The following is an 18,970-nucleotide window of genomic DNA, read 5'->3' on the forward strand; positions in this document are numbered from 1 at the left end:
GAGGTGGAATTCAAGAGAAATAAGTAGTATTAGAGAAGGTAGATAGGAAGTAAAGAACAAGACAAATGTGAATAAAGTTGAACAATCCAGCTTGGTCAATGCTGCCTGACTCTATCTTATTTCCCACAGTGGCTGTTGCCTGTTGCCAATCTTTTCTTCTTTTCTCAAGTCCCCTTTGCCACCACCTTCACTTTCCTCCTCTTTAAACACCTACTTTCCTAAGAAAATGGAGTCTATTCAATATGACCAAGCTTTGTCATTCCCCAAGTCTCCCGTCCTTCATGCCAGTCTCTATGGAAAAGGAGACCCTGTGCCCTGGATCCCTTCCCTTCTAGGAGATTTTGTCTTTAGCCATTTTCCCTTTCTCACATCTCCAATATTTACTGACTCCTCCTCTGGTGCCTACAAACATGCCCAGATCTCCCCCATATTTAAATATTTAATATTTAACCATGCCACCCTGTCTCAAGCTACTGCCTTTTCTTGCATCCCTTTCTCCCCATTCAGACAATAATACCCCTACCTACTTCAGGGCCTCATCATCTCTCACTGGAATATTAGAATAGCTTCCTAATTGGTTTCCCTACTTCTATTCTGCCCCTTCTCCACCATACAGCTGTTTTATTAGTAGGCCTAAGACAGGTCTGCCCATGCCACTACTCTACTAAACATTTTTAATGCCTCCTCTTGCCTTTAGGATAAAATACAAGCTCCTCAGCCTTCCATTTAGAGCCCTCTACACTCTGGCTCCAGCTTGAGTTTTCAGACATTTCATATTTTTCCTTCGCCTAATTTGTGTTCTAGCCCAAATTTGCTTTCCTTTCATTCAATATTCCATGTGTACACTAACCCCTCTCCTCTGCCTCTGAGAATTCAGAGCTTCTGTTAAGGCTTACCTCAGTCACCCCCTCCTCTGTGAAGCTCTTCCTGACTCCCCTCATTGTCTTTGTTCACTCCATCCTCAAATTATCTTGTATTTTCTTATGTCTGTACATTTTGTGTCCCCACTCCAGCCTCACAAACTGATTCTCTCATTGTCTCCTCAGATACTTTATCTTTTTTGTCTTTATCCATTTTATAAAGGAACCTATTATAAGGGAAGCTATTCGGGGGTGGCTAGGTGGCACAGCGAATAGAGTACCAGCCCTGGAGTTAGGAGGACCTGAGTTCAAATTGAACTTCAGACATTTAACACAAAAACTAGCCATGTGACCTTGGGCAAGTCACTTAACCCCAGTTGCCCTCCAAAAAAAAAGAATGTTTGGGGGTGGCTAGGCAGCACAGTGAATAGAGCACTGGCCCTGCAGTCAGGAGGATCTGAGTTCAAATCCGGCCTCAGACACTTAACACAAAAACTAGCCATGTGACCTTGGGCAAGTCACTTAACCCCAACTGCCTTCCAAAAAAAATTAAAATAAAAATAAATAAAATAAAATAAGAAATAAGGGAAGCTATTCAGAGACTACAAGTATACTTATATAACATGGTCATATCTTGCAAGTAGAATACCCAGAGAAGTTTGGTGTGTCCCTACATCTAAATCCCACACCTGCTAAATAACTAAGGCATAATGTATGCTTATAAATTCCTCAAAAGCTGAAATTTAATTTATGTTCTTAAACTGATTTCACTCTCAGATGCACTTCAATTATTGCGTATTAAGTATAAGTCTAATAGACAAATAACCTGAATTTAACCAAATATGAACAATAATTAATTTTTTAAAAAGATGGAAGAAAGTTGTAGGGTGTGATATATAAATATAGGCAGTCTTTCTGAATCCATAACATTCTGATGTGGCCTAGTGGTCTTTTATAACAATTGAAAAAGTGAAGGAAAAAAAATCAAAGGATCATAGATTGACCACCAAAGATCTTATGCAAAGAAACGCTTCTGACAATCCTTCATAAATTTTATCTTACTTATCTGGGGAGATGAGTTGTTTGGCTACAGGTCCCAAATCATTTTCTAATAGGTCCCAAATATAAATGTTGGATATGTCATCCTGGACCAAAAACACAGCAGGCCTTGTCTGTGTCCACTTTAAAGCGATAATTGCCTGGCCATTGGTGCTGTTATTCCACTGACAAATTGGATATTCAGAATTTAGCTGATGTAATCTAATGCTTCCATCTGAACAGCCAGCCTGTAAAAACAGAAAGGAAAAAAATAAATAGGCTAATCAAAAATAAACAACCCAGAAAAAATGATACTGTTGAGAGGTACAATAAACTGCACAGTTAAAACTCATGCTCATTGTTAATAAAAGCTGAAATATCAGCTACTAACATGTGGTACTAGGGCTGCTTTTGGATACAAAGGAATAGTCAGCTATTTTTATAGTATCACACCTCTGTTCTACCCATTAGCTACTTATACTACCTAACTGAAAATCTCCACAGAAGCAAAATTCACCAACTTGTCAACCCTCACACTTCCAAAATGACAGCCTAAACTGAGGAGTTACAACTCCTTTTGGCCAATATAAAATTAATTAAATGTGCCTTGAAAAAAAATGTGTAATTGATTTCACTCATTTTATTTTCAAAAAGTCATTTCCCAAGGGAAAATATATACAATGGCTAAAACCCAATCTACATACATATCTAACATTTAGAAAACAAGAGGCAAAAATCTGGAGAAGCTAAGTTATTGAGTATTGACAAAATTTAGAAATTCAACAATTGTTTTATCATTCATTATAACCTCAGATAATTTAAGCAGATAGGTAATCTCATTTATCACTTAACAAATAAGGTTGAATGAAAACTGTTTTGACACCACTATAGTTCTCATAATATCTCCAAAAAAAAAAAGCTCACTGCTTTTTTTTTTAGTGTATTTTGGAATGAGCTGGTTTTTTTTTTTTTAACTTATAACCTTTGCAGAATATGGCTTGCCACATGCACTGACAGGTAATTATGAATGAAATCAGGCAACTTCTTCAAGCAAAAGAAAAAAAAACTGGCTCTGATTTTTTCCTAATGAACCTAGGTTATTTCACCCTAGCACCCTAGTAATAATAAAAATAACAATAATGAATTCGGAATTTAATTGAAAAAAATAATGTCATTATTAATAATTCATATGTTGATTAAATAGGAACAGGAGTATTAGAAAATCATCACTACAATTAACTTTTCCATTATTCTCCCTGGACATATGATATTTGCAGTTCTCTAAACTGTAGGTTACAGATTTTGAGGGGCACACATAAAGAGGTGCTGAACAAAGAAGGCTTTACTTAATGAGGTATTTATTCATTTTATCTCCAAGGGCAAAAACCATTACTAATATACCAAAGCACTATTTGCAGAGATTATACATTCATGTTAGGATTGAGAAAGATACCAGTCTTTGTAAATCCCTTAGTACGTGCTTCTCCTCGTAAACAAGTAGCAAGATTGGGGGAAGGGATTAAAATTGGCAGGGGAAGTACAGAAAAGCATAAGCCACTATTCATTTCAATTCTATAAGCTATTTTAAACTACAAATGTAATTAAGACGCTACAAGTAGGGCAAAGCCAAAGAAAGTGGAGACAACCAAAAGGCAATTTTACTGTTTTGCGAGAGATAATCAAGGGGAAATTTCACAGAACATAACTTTGTACATTTAATTATATAGTGTACTTCGGAACTGTAAGGATCTGTGATTTCATCTGCCAATGTAAACCTCTATCACTCCAAGTCTTGGGAGGTGGCTTTTATGAACCAAAAAGAACTAACTGCCTTGGAGTCAGCCTTCTGACAACAAGAGCACCTTTTGGCTGGTACATACATGACTTACAGTCACCCAGCACACACTCCAGACCCTTGGGGGCTTGGTGAAGCCTGACAAAGCTGACCTGGGTCTACCATAACCTTCCAGAACTCAGGGCTTTCTCCCGCTCACAATGAAGTCCTGATGTAGGATCTTCAGCTTATTGACTTAGAAGTTACCAATTTTAAAAAAATCCCACTGAACTCTCTACAACTCTAAGTTATTAACATCCTATATATTTAAAGAACAGGCATAATGTTGGCATGTGCAATATTTTTACAAGTAAATCTTTGCAAGTATCATGCTCTCCAAACAGAATATAAAATCAAATACGAATAATAAATTAAAAAAAGAAACTTTCATACCAAAAACACTGGTTCTCCAAATGGTGAAAATTCAATCACAGTAACTTTCACTGGTCTTTCTTCACGTTGCTGGGGTTTGAACAGTTTTGGAGACACTTTTGAATCATGTCTTGCACCATGACTTATAACACCCTATGAATATGAAGAAATTGGTGATAGATGTCTAAAGTAGACAGAAGTGTTTAGATGAATGTATTCCAATCATTCAATCAAAAATCATTTATTAGAACCTATTATTTCTAAGAAATAATTTTTAAAAGTTAAATAATTCCCAACCTGATGGCACTTGGATTATAACATGGAAGATAACCTGCTCATATATAAATATATACAGGGCCCATATAATGCAAATACAGTGTACCTTTTGGGGGGAATGGGAGGCACTTAAGAGCTGAGGGGAGAATAGGAAAGGCCTCCTGCAGAAAATGGGTTTTAAGGTGAACCTTCAAGTACAACAGGATTCTGAGAAGTGGACAAAAGGTGAAGTGCCTTCTAAGCATGGGGGACAGTCAATGCAGAAGAGAGTATCCAACGTGAGAAAGAGCTAGGCTAGAGGAGAGTAATGTATAATAAGACTGGGAAGGTAAGGTGGGGTCAGGGTTTGAAGAACTTTAAATACCAGGGAGAGGAGTTTTTATTTATTCTAATAGTAAAAAGAGAGTTCACTGGAGTTTATGTGGTCACTACAGTCAGAGCTGCACTTTTGGAAAATCACTCTGGCAGCTGTGGAGGATAGACTGGAATGGATAGAGACTTGGGTAAGGGAGAAAAATTAGAAGGCCCTACCAATAGTACAGGTAAGAGGTGGAGGACCTAAACAAGGGTGGTAGCTCTGGTCCCCTTCTCTTTTCTCTCTGTTGACCCCATCAGCCCCCAGGAAGTTTTCCAACCCTGAATTATAACAGTGAATTCTGGATCTATACATCCACCCTGGTCTATTCTGGGAACAGTGAGCACATTAAGTTTATGAGGAAAAATCATTTGCTGACTCACTGAAAACATAGAATGATTTTTAAAGATATATTGGGAAAATCCTGGGTAAATGAAAGGAATCAGTTATAGAAGGAAATTTTAAATATTACTTACCATATCTGTACCAATAACAAAACGATTAGGATCTGAAGGCAAAAACTTAACAATCAGTGTCTGCATAGACCTCAAACTTGTGTTAATTTTAGGGGGAAAGCTAAGAAAATACAACAGAAAAACAATGTGAATAGAGTCTGTCTTTAAAAATCTCAAGGATATGTAAATAGCATTAACACTGCATTAAATATTTGGCATAGGTATTTATTTCATAGTTAGATAGAGGAAACTGCTTATTTTCTGCTACTGAAATTTACCTACCCATTTGCTACCTGATATAATACTGGGGAAAGATAGATAATGACCTTTTATATATCAATTAACCTGGCTCCTACCTCAATTTTTCTACCTATAAAATGGAAAAATTTCATCTGCCTTCAATATGAATGTTATGAGAATAAAACAAATGATAAAAAATGTGGTTGGTAGTGCCCTAACAGTCCACTGTATTCAAATGTTTCCCATATAGGTCAACCTTGATCTTGCCTGCTAATGGACACAGCTACCAGAAGACAGCCCTAAGCCACATATGTGGCTTCCTTGTTTAATACATAACCGGAGTCAGAAATGTTTGAAAGGAAGACTAGCATACAACTATGGTTTTCTCTCTGATGAGAAAAACTGAAAGGGCATTGGACATAAGTAAAAAATATGCTGTGAAATACGGACAGCATTCTAGGTCAGGAACAATTAGCTGAATATTTCTCTGTAGTAATCATGCAAACTCATCTGACTCAAATTAGAATAATAAATTCAAAGACTTATTCTTTGGTGATAATTTACAAATACAAATACAATCCATGTTATTTTCTTTTTAAAAAAAAAAACTTAGAAATAGCAAAAGAAGCAGGCCCAGTGTACTAAGGCTATTTCCTTTTTGTCTTTATTTTCCCAGCATCTAACACACTGCCTGACACACAGTGAGTACCCAATAAATGGCTGATCAATGAAGCAATGAATGAATGAATGAGCAACCTCTAAACCTTAAGCCCAAAGGGCTCGAATCTAGATCATACTGTGTCACTAACTAGCTGAATGATCTCAAGTAAGTCCCTTCACATCACTAAGCCTCAGTTTCTTCACCTGTAAAGTCAAGGAGGTTGGACTGGATATGAAAGAACATTTGTTCTGGAGTCAGAAGACTTGAGTTCAAACCCTCCCTCTGAAATTTACTACTGTGTAGCCTTGGGCAGGTCATTAAACACCCCTGGTACCAAATGCTGGGTGCACTACCAATTTATATGCTTTAGTCTCAACTGGTCTTTCCGTTCATCAAGGAAATCATCCTATTACTCTCTAATCAATTCACTATTCCACTCTCCATAGCAGCTGTTCCAAACCTTCTCATTTCTGTTTTTAAATTTTTTTATATTTTCCAATTATATGTAAAAACATTTTTAAAATTTATTTTTCTAAATTTTGAGTTTCAAATTTTCTCCCTCTCTCTCCTCCCCCCCTTTTGAGAACACAAGCAATTTGATATAGATCATACATGTTCAGTCAAGTAAAATATATTTCCTTATTAGCCATGTTGCAAAAGAAAACACAGACCCCACCCCAAGTCCCCCAAAACTCAAGAGAAATAAAGTTTAATAAAAGTATGCTTTGATCTGCATTCAAACTCTACCAGTTCTTTCTCTGGACAAACCAGGGCCAGATGGATTCACAAGTGCAATCTACCATATATTTAAAGAACAATTAATTCCAATACTATACAAAATGCTTTTAAAAAAATAGGCAAACAAGGGACTCTGAAATTCCTTCTATGTCACAAACATAATTTTGATTCCTAAGCCAGGGAGAGTCAAAATAACAAAAGAAAACTGAAGATCAATTTTTCTAATGAATACTGATGAAAAAATTTTTAAATAAAATATTAGCAAGAAGACTACATCAACACTGTGACCAGGCTGGGATTTATACCAGGAATTTAGAGCTGGTTTGATATTAGGAACACTAAGAATATAACATATATTCTTATATTATATCAAATATACTAATATAACTAATTAATAACATATTAATAACAAAACCAACAAAAATCAAATAATTATTTCAATAGATGCTAGAAAAGCTTTTGACAAAATGCAACACCTATTCCTGTTAAAAAACAGTAGGAGTTATAGGAATAAATAGAGCTTTCCTAAAAATAATAAATAGCATCTATTTGAAACCAAAAGCAAGAAAAAAAAATTTTTTAAATAAATTAGAAACAAAACAAAAACAAAAACAAACCAAAAGCAAGAATTATCCATAATGGGGATAAGCTAGAAGGCTTTCCAATAAAGATAAATATGTCTATTATCATCAATAATATTGATGTCTTCAAAATTATGGGATTTTGATAACTACAGAACTAATTTCAGGGGTAAAAATCATCAGCACAATAAAGATATAAGAATTAATTCCTATATTCACACTACTAAGCGATACCGTGAAATCAATGCCACAAACAAGATAAAGTTCTGATGAAATTTGCTCAAATTTCCAGTTAGCTAAATACAGCAAGAAGGATTTATAAATACAGAAGAAGGAATTTTTATTTCTGGATTAGTTCCCAGACTAATAAAAGTTTCACATAAATATTACATTCTGCTTCCAGAAACTGAATTGTTTAAGGACAATCTAACTTTAGTAGCACATTATCTAAATAGAGTACAGCGTGGTGGAGACTAGATTATCAAGTCGGGAAGACTTGGATTCTAATCTCTCTTCTGATACAGAATCACCACAGGAAAATCAAGCAGCCTCTCTAATCCTTGAGCAATTTCTAAAATTCTTCTACTAAATTACAGACAGGTTGCAATCTTCATTGGTGCAGGGAGTCCTGTCCCTAACAAAATTACAGATCCTTGATATACTGCCATGGAATATTTTAAAGAGATTTAATACAAATCAAATAACAATGATCTACAAAAATTAAAGTATCTCTATCCCGAGGCATGGATTTTTAACCTGCAATCTGTGAATTTTGGCTTTGTTTTTTTTTAATATTTTAATAATTCTTTCAATATAACTGGTATCTTTTGCAATCCAATGAATTTCTTTTTATACACATAAAAACATTACACGGAGAAGGGCTGAATAGGCTTCACCAAACTGCCAAAAAGGTTCATGACACAAAAAAGGTTAAGGACCCCTGAGGTAAGGAACAAAATCATCAATCCTTCAGACATTTCCCTAAGCACATATGCTTTTTACAAATCAACCATTTCATACTATAAACTGCACAACAGTTGCCAAAGTTCATCATGTATTCACTTCTAAATGCAAAATCTCATTTCTATCTTGCTTTTACAGGTGAGTAATGAGCCTAATAAGATAAAAATGTTATTTTTAGCATATAAAACATGATACAGATGACTTACCTGTTATTCAACTGAATTGTAGAGCTGTGTACCAGCTTTATCTTTCCTCCTGGTATTAAACCTAAAAACAGACATATCAAAAACAAGTTATTATAATTGTACTAAAGAACTTAAAAAATAAAATGCCTTGTTATTACTTAAATGTCTTATGTTAGGAAATAATAGCAAAGCATGAATCAATAAAATTAAAATGCACACATAGAGCCATACTATGAGCAGGCTAAATAACAATTATTAAATTTATAACTAATAAACATGTGGATTTAATGTGTACTTTGGTCTAGCAAAAACTGCTGAGATTAAATATATATGTCTTTACGTATATATGATTTTGCTGATATGCAACATAAAAGGATGAGCAATGTAGTATCTAAAATTTGATTTTCTATTAATATTCTTCAGTAAACTATCTGTGGGTTAAAAATGGAATACTAGTTTGTAGTTTGCAGTTTCTTGATCTATTCCCTAACACTTTGCACAAAGGTTCTTAATAAATAATTGTGGAAGAAAATGGGATGTTAACTTGGAAATGTTAACCAAGAAATTTCCCTCATTAAAAGTGAACTGCTTTCAGCTCATTAGGAATTACCTTTTGCCAACATTACATGAAGAAAGAGCCTAAAATGATTATTTTTCCTGATTAAAAAGTGTACAAGAGTCCTCATTAAGGGAGAGGTGGAACATGTCCTTTATAGAATACTATGCCGCAAATCATATTCAAAATAGTTTGGATAGTTTATCAGCAATTTCACAACCTAAAGCATCTTCTCTGTGCTAAACTTAAGAATTTATCAAGCATCAAAATTCTTTATGCTTTAATAAAGTTATTCTGCATCTTGTTATACTGCTTTAAATCAAATTAGTGGTGAAATATTCCTGAAGTACACTTGACTGAATATAGAACTATTTTTCAGAAATTAAGGAAATATTACATTCATTATTATAAATAAAGTTTTAAAGATAAAGAAAAGCATACAGAAACTACTTACTATTTTACAGAACTTCAGCCTATCACTGAAAATTTGTTTTCTCTACAACATACCCCACACAAATGGTCATCTAGCCTTTGCTTGGAGACCTCCAGTGAGGGAAAGCCTTTTACCTCCTGAGGGCAGTCCATTCCATTTTTGGAGAGCTATAATTGTCAGGAAATGTTTCCTCACATCAAGTCTAACCTTGTCCCTTTGAAACTTCCATATTCTTTGCTCCTGGTTCTGTACTCTGAGACCAAACAAAACAGCTCTAATTCATCTTTGCCAGGTGACAGGCTATCAAATACTTGAAGATAATGATTATGTTCCTCCTCCCACCCACCCCAAGTCTTCTCTTCTTTGGACCAAACATCCCCAATTCTTCTAGTTGATCCTTACATAGCATGAAAGTGGGGGCCTTCATCAGCCTTTGGCTTATCTATTTACATCCTAAAATGTGATGCCCATAACTGAATACAATATTCAGATATGGTCTGACAAGGAAAACATATTGCCAGTTAAAGTCTTAGACAAAAAGACCAACCTAATCCCAAGTATGGCCTCCTTAACGCTCTTAAAGAGAAACCAACCTGGCCTACGTAAAACTTATATCGCTCTTATCACAATCTCAAAGGTCCTTTCCACAGTTATATCTCTGATAAAAATGTTAAACTGGGGGTGGCCAGGTGGCGCAGTGAGTAAGAGCACTGGCCCCAGAGTCAGGATGACCTGGGATCGAATCTGAGCTCTGATACTTAGCACCACACCCAGAAATAACTGGCCATGTAACCTTGAGCAAGTTACTTAACCCCAATTGCTTAAAAAAAAAATGTTAAATTGCATACAGCCAAGCATAGAATACTAAAGCAGTCTACTGGAGAAGCTCAATCAATTAATTTGTGACTACAGCATGGATCTGGCCATTCCACCAGTTGTGAATCCATCTTACATATCCTCTAGCCCACATCTCTCCATCATTTCCACAAGAATAGTATAGCATTTTCTGGATTTACAAACTTTTGCCAAAAAAAAAAAGGGTATTAGTACAGCATGTCCCACTCTTCATGAAGCCATTCTTCTGCTCTTTGATCACCACTTCCTTTTCGAAGTGTTTATTAACCATTCCTTTAATAATATTTCTAGAATTTTTTCCAGGAATCAAAGTCAACTCACTGCCTATTTTATAGTGTGAAGACTTTATTCTCTTCATGTTTTGAAAACTGGGAATATGCCCTTCTCCAATCCTATAGCACCTTTCACAATCTCCCTGATCTTTCAAAGATTAATGATGGGATTATGGCAATTGTAATATCAATTAATGTTTTCAGTAATCTAGGATGAAGTTCATTGGGGCCTGTTGACTTGACTATGATCATCAAGCTCTACTACGTAATCTCTCTTACTATCTCCTTACCTATCTTGGTTATCAAGTTCCTGCTCATTAGATTTGTTCTCTCCTTTCCAATCCAAAGATCATCATCCATGACAGAGAAAACAGAAGCAAAATAAGGTAAGTCTGTCTCCTCTCTACCACCAATGATTCTTGTTCTGTCTACCTAAGCACTGGCCTGATACTTCCTTTGATTTTCTTCTTTTCCCCAATATGGTGAACAATAACAAAAAAGAAACTCACTCCTTTTTCCTTCCATTAGCTTTCTCTGAAAGCTTATTCTAAGCTTTTGCATTACTAATACTATTCACTTCTGAACTTCTTGTCTTTAGTGGTTAGCAGTAATGAAAATGACATCTGTTTCTCTAATGTCTTTAGCCTCTAGATCAAGACTCTAACCTTTATCAGCAGTTATCCCTTTCATATCACAGGGGTTAGGGGGACAGTGCCCCCTGTGATCCGGAAAATCTGTGCAAAATGTTTTGGCCCTCAGTTTGTACCAGAGAAGAAATCTGAATTATAATAGCATTAAAAGATAAAATGTTGATATTATATAATACTGTACATATATTTTATGCATTTCTGAGTTTCTGAACTTTTTCTGCTGGCCTTTGTGTGCTGTCCAAGGTTTCTGCAAAAATTCCAAAAAAATCCCATTTAATTTCTCACACCGACCTATGATATCCTGAAAACATGATGGGTAAAGTCAAGATGTGGAAGGGATAACTATACTTTCTAAATACCTTCTGGCAGTATCTGGCAGATCTAAGTCATTACTATTAAGCTACAGTTTCTTATTGATAATTAGATGCTTACATGAAGGAAATTAAATGAAGAAATCAAGTACAATGTTTATGAAATTTTTTACTATAAATATTATCCTTTGTTGAAAATACACGTGAATGTTCCATTATTTCAGATCTTTGTTGGAACTACAAGCCACCAAGCAAAGAATGAACTAAGAAATGGAGACCAGATTGTATTAGTCAAAATCATTTTGAGACAATATAACAGCTTTCAGCCTTTAGTATTCTTTAGCTTACTGTCACTTTCTTGCTTTAGGTTTCTAGTTAAGAATTTAAATGATTTCATATTTACTTTGTCTAAAATAGTCAAGATTTAACCCAAACTCTTCATTCATTAGAACTCTAGCTAACGACATTTAACTAGGCCACTCAAAAAAAGGGTATTTTCACCATGGTGGTAGTTGTAGGCAAGGAGGGGAAAAAATGCTACTGTGTTGTTTATAATTTTACAAATTTTGCAAAAACTCTTATATTTGATCTATATTTACTGGCCTTGACTTTTTGCTTAGGGAAACTAAAAATAGTAAACATCATGAAAATTTGTTTGAAAATAAAGTTCTAAATAAAAATAAAGTTCTGAAACTCCTACTTTGCAGTTACAAGCACAGGATTCTTTTTCATCTTCAATTAAGGAAAAAAATGTAGTTTCTTGGTCTAACAGAAGTGTTGGAAAGTATAAATCTCCCTTATCTTAGGAAAATACTACTAAATAATGTTTTCATAACAATAGGGATAAGTAGGATCTGTTATTGCTGTTAACTAAAAAGTACATTCATAATAATAACTAGCATTTTATAAAGTGCTTTATAATTGAAATTTGCATAGCTCTTTACATATATTAAATATAATTTGACTCTCACAACAACCCTATGAATTAGACATTATTATTAACCCCATTTTATAGTTGAAGAAACTGAAAAAGTTTAGGTGACTTGCCTAGGGTCACACAACTAATGAAATAACTGGTGTGGGATTTTGAACTCAGGTCTTTCTGACTCCATGGCCAGCACTCTACCACTGTGCAACCAACCTAGTGCCTCATTCCTTGGTCACATTACTTTAACAAAAGTGCTACTCAAATAACATACTTACAGTAACTTGATGTGATACAGTAAAATACTTTTAAAATATTTAATTAGCTAGCCCTAATTATTACAATGGCATGATCCCCTAGAACGCATTGTTCCAAAGTAACTCAAAACTTCATTTCTTTTGTAGGATTTTTTTAAGCATTCACGACCATATTGTTCCTTTTATATTTTGTAGTTACCTAGATCACTTTGGGAACCTGCAAAATCCGCTTTTGGTAGTTCAACCACCACCTAAAATTAGAAAATTAGTGATCAATAATAATTACAAAAACAATCTAAGTAAAACTTTTACTATGCTAAGTTACTCTGGCTAACATTCAACAGTGATAAACACACTGTCAAAAAAACCTAAATTTATTAAACTCAACATAACATTCTTAACTTGAGTTAATATATGTAAAGTTCTTTACAAATATAAAAGCATTACATAAATGCCAGCCTCATTTTATTCTATTGTTCTCTTCATTCTTTCCCTCTGTAGGCTCATTTACTTCCACGGCTTCAAATATCACTACTATGCAGATGATCCTTAATTCCTGATTTCCAAAGAACTTGCAATTTTAGAATGGATATTTCCAATTTAAGATGCCAGGGAAAGCTCCAACGTTCCTCCTTGTTCATCAGTCATATTTTCCCATTTCTGTTATTGATCTCATAGATATGATATCATAATCACCAAGGCTCAAAACTTCAGAGCTCAGAGACAGAAACTGTATTGGTATCATTTATCATTGACTCATATGACCCCTGACCATCTATTCTGCTTCTTACAATTACAGGAACCTTAATGTTTTAATGTATATAATATTAAATAGTAGTAGTAGTAGCAGCAGTAGCAGGAGGAAGAAGGGAAGAATAAGGAGGAGTGAATAATATTTACCAACGAAATGCCTAGAGAATATTGCATAAAAGGTACTATGCAAAAGGAAAAACCTAACAAAACAAGACCTAATATAACAAGAGTTAGGTTTTTAAGTTGTGGGCTTTAAACACAAACACACACACACACATGCACACATGCATATATACACATATAAAACATAATTGCTCATTTCAATGATCTAAAATGTTTCTTCTTTATTTTTAAGTTTAAAGGCAATATTAATTTTTTTCATGTAATTTACTCACCCATATATTAAGAATTCCATTTTCATCCAGTGAAGCAATGTGGAATGACAAACCGGATATTTCTAATTAAAACCCAAAAAAGGTACATGAATATAAATTATTTGTAAATAAAAATGTATTTAATGTTTATTTGAGAATTACAAATCACATACCTTCTTGATTAGAGAAAGGTGAAAGCACAAAGTTTTGTTTTCTGTAGACAGACGTTGAAACTGGTTCTATTGATTGAACAGGACTTCTGTGATTTACTATAGTAAGAACACCATCTATTGTTTTAAAAAGAAAACAAAAGCCATTGCACTTTTTTGAATCTTCACATTTGCATTCACATTAGAGATATGGAAAATAATTTATTCCTAAAATCTGTAAAAAGGTCAAAATTTACATCATAAAAACCTTAAAAGGGTTACATCTGATGCTCTGACTTCACTTTCCTCCTTTTCCTGTCTTGATATTTATAGTTTTTGACCAATTCAACTTTAAACTGTCTGTTCCTCTAGTATCCCTCCCATTCTTGTCATATTAACACCCATGCACAATCTCCAACCTTGGATTATTCCCGTCACCCACCATATCTATTCTTGTTCACATGCTGCTGAACTGTCCTGATGTAAGTCCTACAACCATGTTTACTGGATCCATTGCAAATAAAATTTATCTAATCTCAACTTGACTTTCACTGTACTATGGGAACCTTTTTATTCTTTTCTAACCAATTCTCTCTTTTCCCAATGGCTTTTCCAAACCTTTTCTTTTCTCAGTTTTCCTACTCTGATTCATCCTTCTGACCCACCTCCCTAACTGCCAAATCTAATGGCCTTTTCTCAGATCTGAACTCTTGTCCTCTCCATACTATTTGATAATATGGATCACTTTTTCCTTTTGGAAACTCTCTCTTCTCTGAGCTTCCATGACACTGTTTCTTTATTCTCTTCTCACTTCTCTGGTTGTTCTTTCTCAGACCCTTCTGCTGGGTCACCAACCATATTCCACTCACAAATGTGAGCATACCATAATGCTCTATCTTGGGTTAACTCTCCACTCTCTCAGGGATCTCATCAATTTCCACTGGTTCAATTATTTTCTCTAGGCAGATGATTCCCAGATCTATTTACACAACCCTGGCCTCTTAACTCCAGATTCATTTCACCAATAGTCAATTAGACACTTTCAAATGGAAGCCCCATGGGCACCTCAAACAACATATTCAAAACAGAAATCATTATCTTACCCTTAAAATCCACCATGTTCTTAACTTCCATGTTTTCCTCTACTAGCTCAAGTCTGCTTTTTAAAAATATTTTTATTTCTTTTTAACATTCTTTTCTTTTTAAAATGCTTTCCAAATTAACTCCCTCTCTTCCATCCCTGCCCCATCCACTGAGAAGGTAAGCAAAATGATACCAATTATATGTGTTAAATTATGTAAAACATTTCCATATTAGCCATATTGAAAAAAAAAAGAAAATTATACTTCAATTTGCACTCAGAGTTCATCAGTTCTCTCTCTGGATGTGGATAGTATTTTTTCATCATGTAACTTAAGTTTTCTTGCCTGGACTACTGCAATAAAAGCCCAATTGCTTTACCAGATCAGGTCTCTCCCTACTCCAATCCATTTTCCACAAAGTTACAAATAATCACATTCTTAAAGGACTGGTGTGAATATGTCATCCTGCTATTTGAAAAACATGAGGCATTGCCTTTTGGTAAGTATAAAATACAGACTCCTTTCTCTGGAATTTAAGGCCTTTCACAACTGGTTCCAGCTTACCTTCCTGTCTTATTACATGTTACTTCTATTTAACAACCCAGTCAACCTTGGCTACTTGGTGTTCCTTATACATGACATTCCATCTGTTTTCTCAATGCTTAAATGTATTTTTTATTCACTTCTGCTTCTTCAGATCTCCAATGTTCTTCCAACTTTAGTTCAAGTACCCCTTCCTACATTAGGCCTTTTTTCCTGAAATTACTTTTAATTTTTAAATTTTATTTTTTATATTGAGTCATTTACTTATATATGTAGAAGTGGTTTCCCCAACAAAATATAAGCTTCTTGAAGCCAGAGATTATTGCTTTTGTCTTTCATCCCCAGCATCTTCCATGGTGTAATGATAATAGAATTTGAAGTTTCCCTTGTATTGGTAAGCTAACAGGTACTTAGCATTTGGTTTGGGGTTAAGAGCTTGTGAATCCCACAGTGGGATGGACTTGTTGACATGACCAGAGGGGGCTGAACAGGGAGGAGCTGGTGCCGTGTATAGGGAAAAGCCCAAGCTGAGAGAGGTCAAAAGAACTTCTGGGAACAATATCGTGGAGGCAGAGAGAGAGAGAGAGAACTACCAGGAGCCAGAATTGCTGAGAGAGAGAGAGAACTGCCAGCCCAGGACTTCTGGGGGCCACCTAGAGCTGCTGAGAACTTAGGAGGCATGACTGTGGTGCCAGTAATTTGTCTGTCTGTTTTGATGTTACTTTGTCAGATTTGTTTGTTGATAGAGGCCTCAGACCTTGTTGTTGGGTCTAGGTTGATTTCACAGGCAGAAAGTGAGTTAATTGATGAGGACACCAGCAATGTTTATGAATGTTATCGTGGTTTTGTTAAGCTTTGTCTTCGCAGGAACAGAAACTGTGGGAAGGGGAACGATGGAAGCTTAGAATCTGCCTCAGGTAAAGATGAAAAGACCTTTCATTGGGTACTTAATGCTGACTGATGATATTGTAACCTAGTTGTGACCTAGGGGTGGATGGCCTTTGTGCTTTGTGACTGACTAAATGAATGTACTTTAAGAAGGAAAACTTTTGATCAAAGAGATTAAGACTGTGTGACCTAGGGGTAGACTTTGTGATTAACTAAATGAATGCACCTTGTTTAAAAGAGAACTTTAACCTTTGTACTTTGTGATTGAATTGAGGACTTACTAAATGATTGAGTTACTAAATGAATGTACTTTGCTTAAAACTATGAAACCACTTTGGTGAAAACTACGTGGCCATTTTAGTGTTAAATTGTTGAATTGTGACATGGTGAATGCTGTATTTTGATTTTCTGCAAATGTTTTGCCTTAATTTGTTACTGAATAAATGGAGAGTTCACTATGCTTGTAATCAGAACCTTGAAAGCTGTTCACAGCAGCAGTCCTCTGGAAAGCTGCTCATGCTTGGCATTACACATGGTGAAGAATATCTAGCATTAATATAGCATTTTAAGGTTTGTAAAGCATCTTCACAATAACCCTATGAAGGCATTAGGAAACTGAAGTTAGTTGCCCAGGGTCTCACGCTTGGTAAGGGGCTGTGGTAGGATTTTGGACTCCGCTCTCCCTGGTTCCAAGACTAGTACTCTAATCACTGAACCACCTAGTTGTAATGCTTGCTTGCTTCATTTAGTGTTGCATATATACACTTCCCTAATATCCATTTCCTTTTAGCAAAATATTATTTCATTCAATTCCACAGGGTTAGTGATTTCCTATATTTTCTATACACCAATCTAATTACACCATTATTTTCACCTATGTTGCTCAAAGCTGTATTGACCCCACCAGTTTAATGCTTAATGTTTGTAAACTTTTGGGGAATGTGAAGTAAATAATGTATTAAAGTTATCAAGCCCAAGATCACTTGAGACAATATTTTATTCTATTTGGAAAACATTTATTAAATGACTACTACTTACAAGGGAGCTTGCATTTTAAATGTTTTAAAGAACTGTTGTGGTGAATATGAAGTCAACAGAGATAAATAATAGGATTGCCATGCAAACCACTTTATATTATGTAGCATAAATCTGTAGTGGGCCTACTCTGCAGTGTTTTATTATTTCCTCCAAAAGCTTTTAGCTGCTCAGAAACTGGGAAGCGGGAGAGTTTTACTCAGTGTTCAAAGTTTTAAGGTCAAAAAGAACAAAAGGTCAAGATGACAAGGAATTCAAGTATGGAAAACAGCGATATTAAAGTGGCTGGCCATCAAGTCAAAGCAGAGTAGAAAAAGAAGTGAAGCCAAAATAACATTGAGAAAATGAGACAATATGAAAAAATCAAGGAACTTTAAAGGGCAAAAAATAGGCATAGGAATAAGAAACTAGAAGAGGTAGGACAGGAGACTGATCTCTGAGGAGAATTTCAGAGTATCCTGCAAGTAGAGTAGTTTTGAAAAAGGGTGAAGTTGAAAGTTAATTACTCTAGTTGGCACCTGAAGCAGAGTAGAATTGTTGGTTATAGGAAATGAGTTCAAGAAACTCAACTAACCTCCTTTTAGAAGGATGATGAATAATAGTTATGAACATAGTAGCAGAGAGAGGGTGGAGAACAGATGACTGCTCTAGACAAAAATGTTAAGCATACCAATACATTTGAATAGTGTAAACACAGTATAATCATAAAAGTTGTAGCTTAAGATACTTTTTAAATTAGGCTGACATATAAGCTTATCAAAGTCTGAAGTGTGTCCAACACACTGTATATGGACTGGAGATTTTACTATAAGAGAACCTGTTCTAGTTGTGATTTTGGAATAACTCAGGTCTCCCTTAAAACTCATGTGAGATGAATTCATTAGAGAATGGATTAATTAATAGATTGATTATAAGTACTGGAAGTACTTCTGTAGAGCTTACTCTCATCTATAGCACAGTTCTGTGGCATAAATCCAGTGCAGTGATATATCAAGCTTTTTTTTATATAACTATCAGATTTATCAAGTATTTGAATACCGAACATTAAAGATGCATGTTTACCAAAAACAGGAAGAAAAAAAATCTCACAAAGTACTATATTCCCAATGAAGTAAAGCACTATGATTTTTGTACTATATTTAAATGATTACATTGTTTTAAGTGACTGTATTTTCACAAATAATCACATTTGAAACATAACCAAGATTCATTTTATAATATAAATCCCTGTACAGACTCAGTTACAACAGCAGTTGTACATAAATAATACTACTACAACATTAAGATTCAGTCTACAACTCTGAATTATTAATGGTGCTGAAAATCAAG

At 34.9% G+C, this 18,970-nt stretch overlaps 1 protein-coding gene across 1 annotated transcript in view; it reads right to left on the minus strand.

Moving 5' to 3' along the window:
* DYNC2I1 (dynein 2 intermediate chain 1) overlaps nt 1-18,970 on the minus strand; it is a 112,490-nt gene that overhangs the window by 10,568 nt on the left and 82,952 nt on the right. The window contains exons 18-24 of the mRNA XM_069086069.1: nt 14,118-14,231; nt 13,966-14,027; nt 13,017-13,068; nt 8,580-8,640; nt 5,212-5,311; nt 4,126-4,257; nt 1,923-2,146 (exon numbers count right to left, since the gene is read on the minus strand). Of these exons, the coding sequence (XP_068942170.1) occupies nt 1,923-2,146; nt 4,126-4,257; nt 5,212-5,311; nt 8,580-8,640; nt 13,017-13,068; nt 13,966-14,027; nt 14,118-14,231 (745 nt within the window). The remainder of the gene's footprint in view (nt 1-1,922; nt 2,147-4,125; nt 4,258-5,211; nt 5,312-8,579; nt 8,641-13,016; nt 13,069-13,965; nt 14,028-14,117; nt 14,232-18,970) is intronic.

This window comes from Petaurus breviceps, unplaced genomic scaffold (genome assembly GCF_028583685.1).
Source record: "Petaurus breviceps papuanus isolate PSGF00001 unplaced genomic scaffold, PetGlider_PUasm1.0 178, whole genome shotgun sequence".
In the NCBI taxonomy this organism is placed as follows: Eukaryota; Metazoa; Chordata; class Mammalia; order Diprotodontia; family Petauridae; genus Petaurus; species Petaurus breviceps.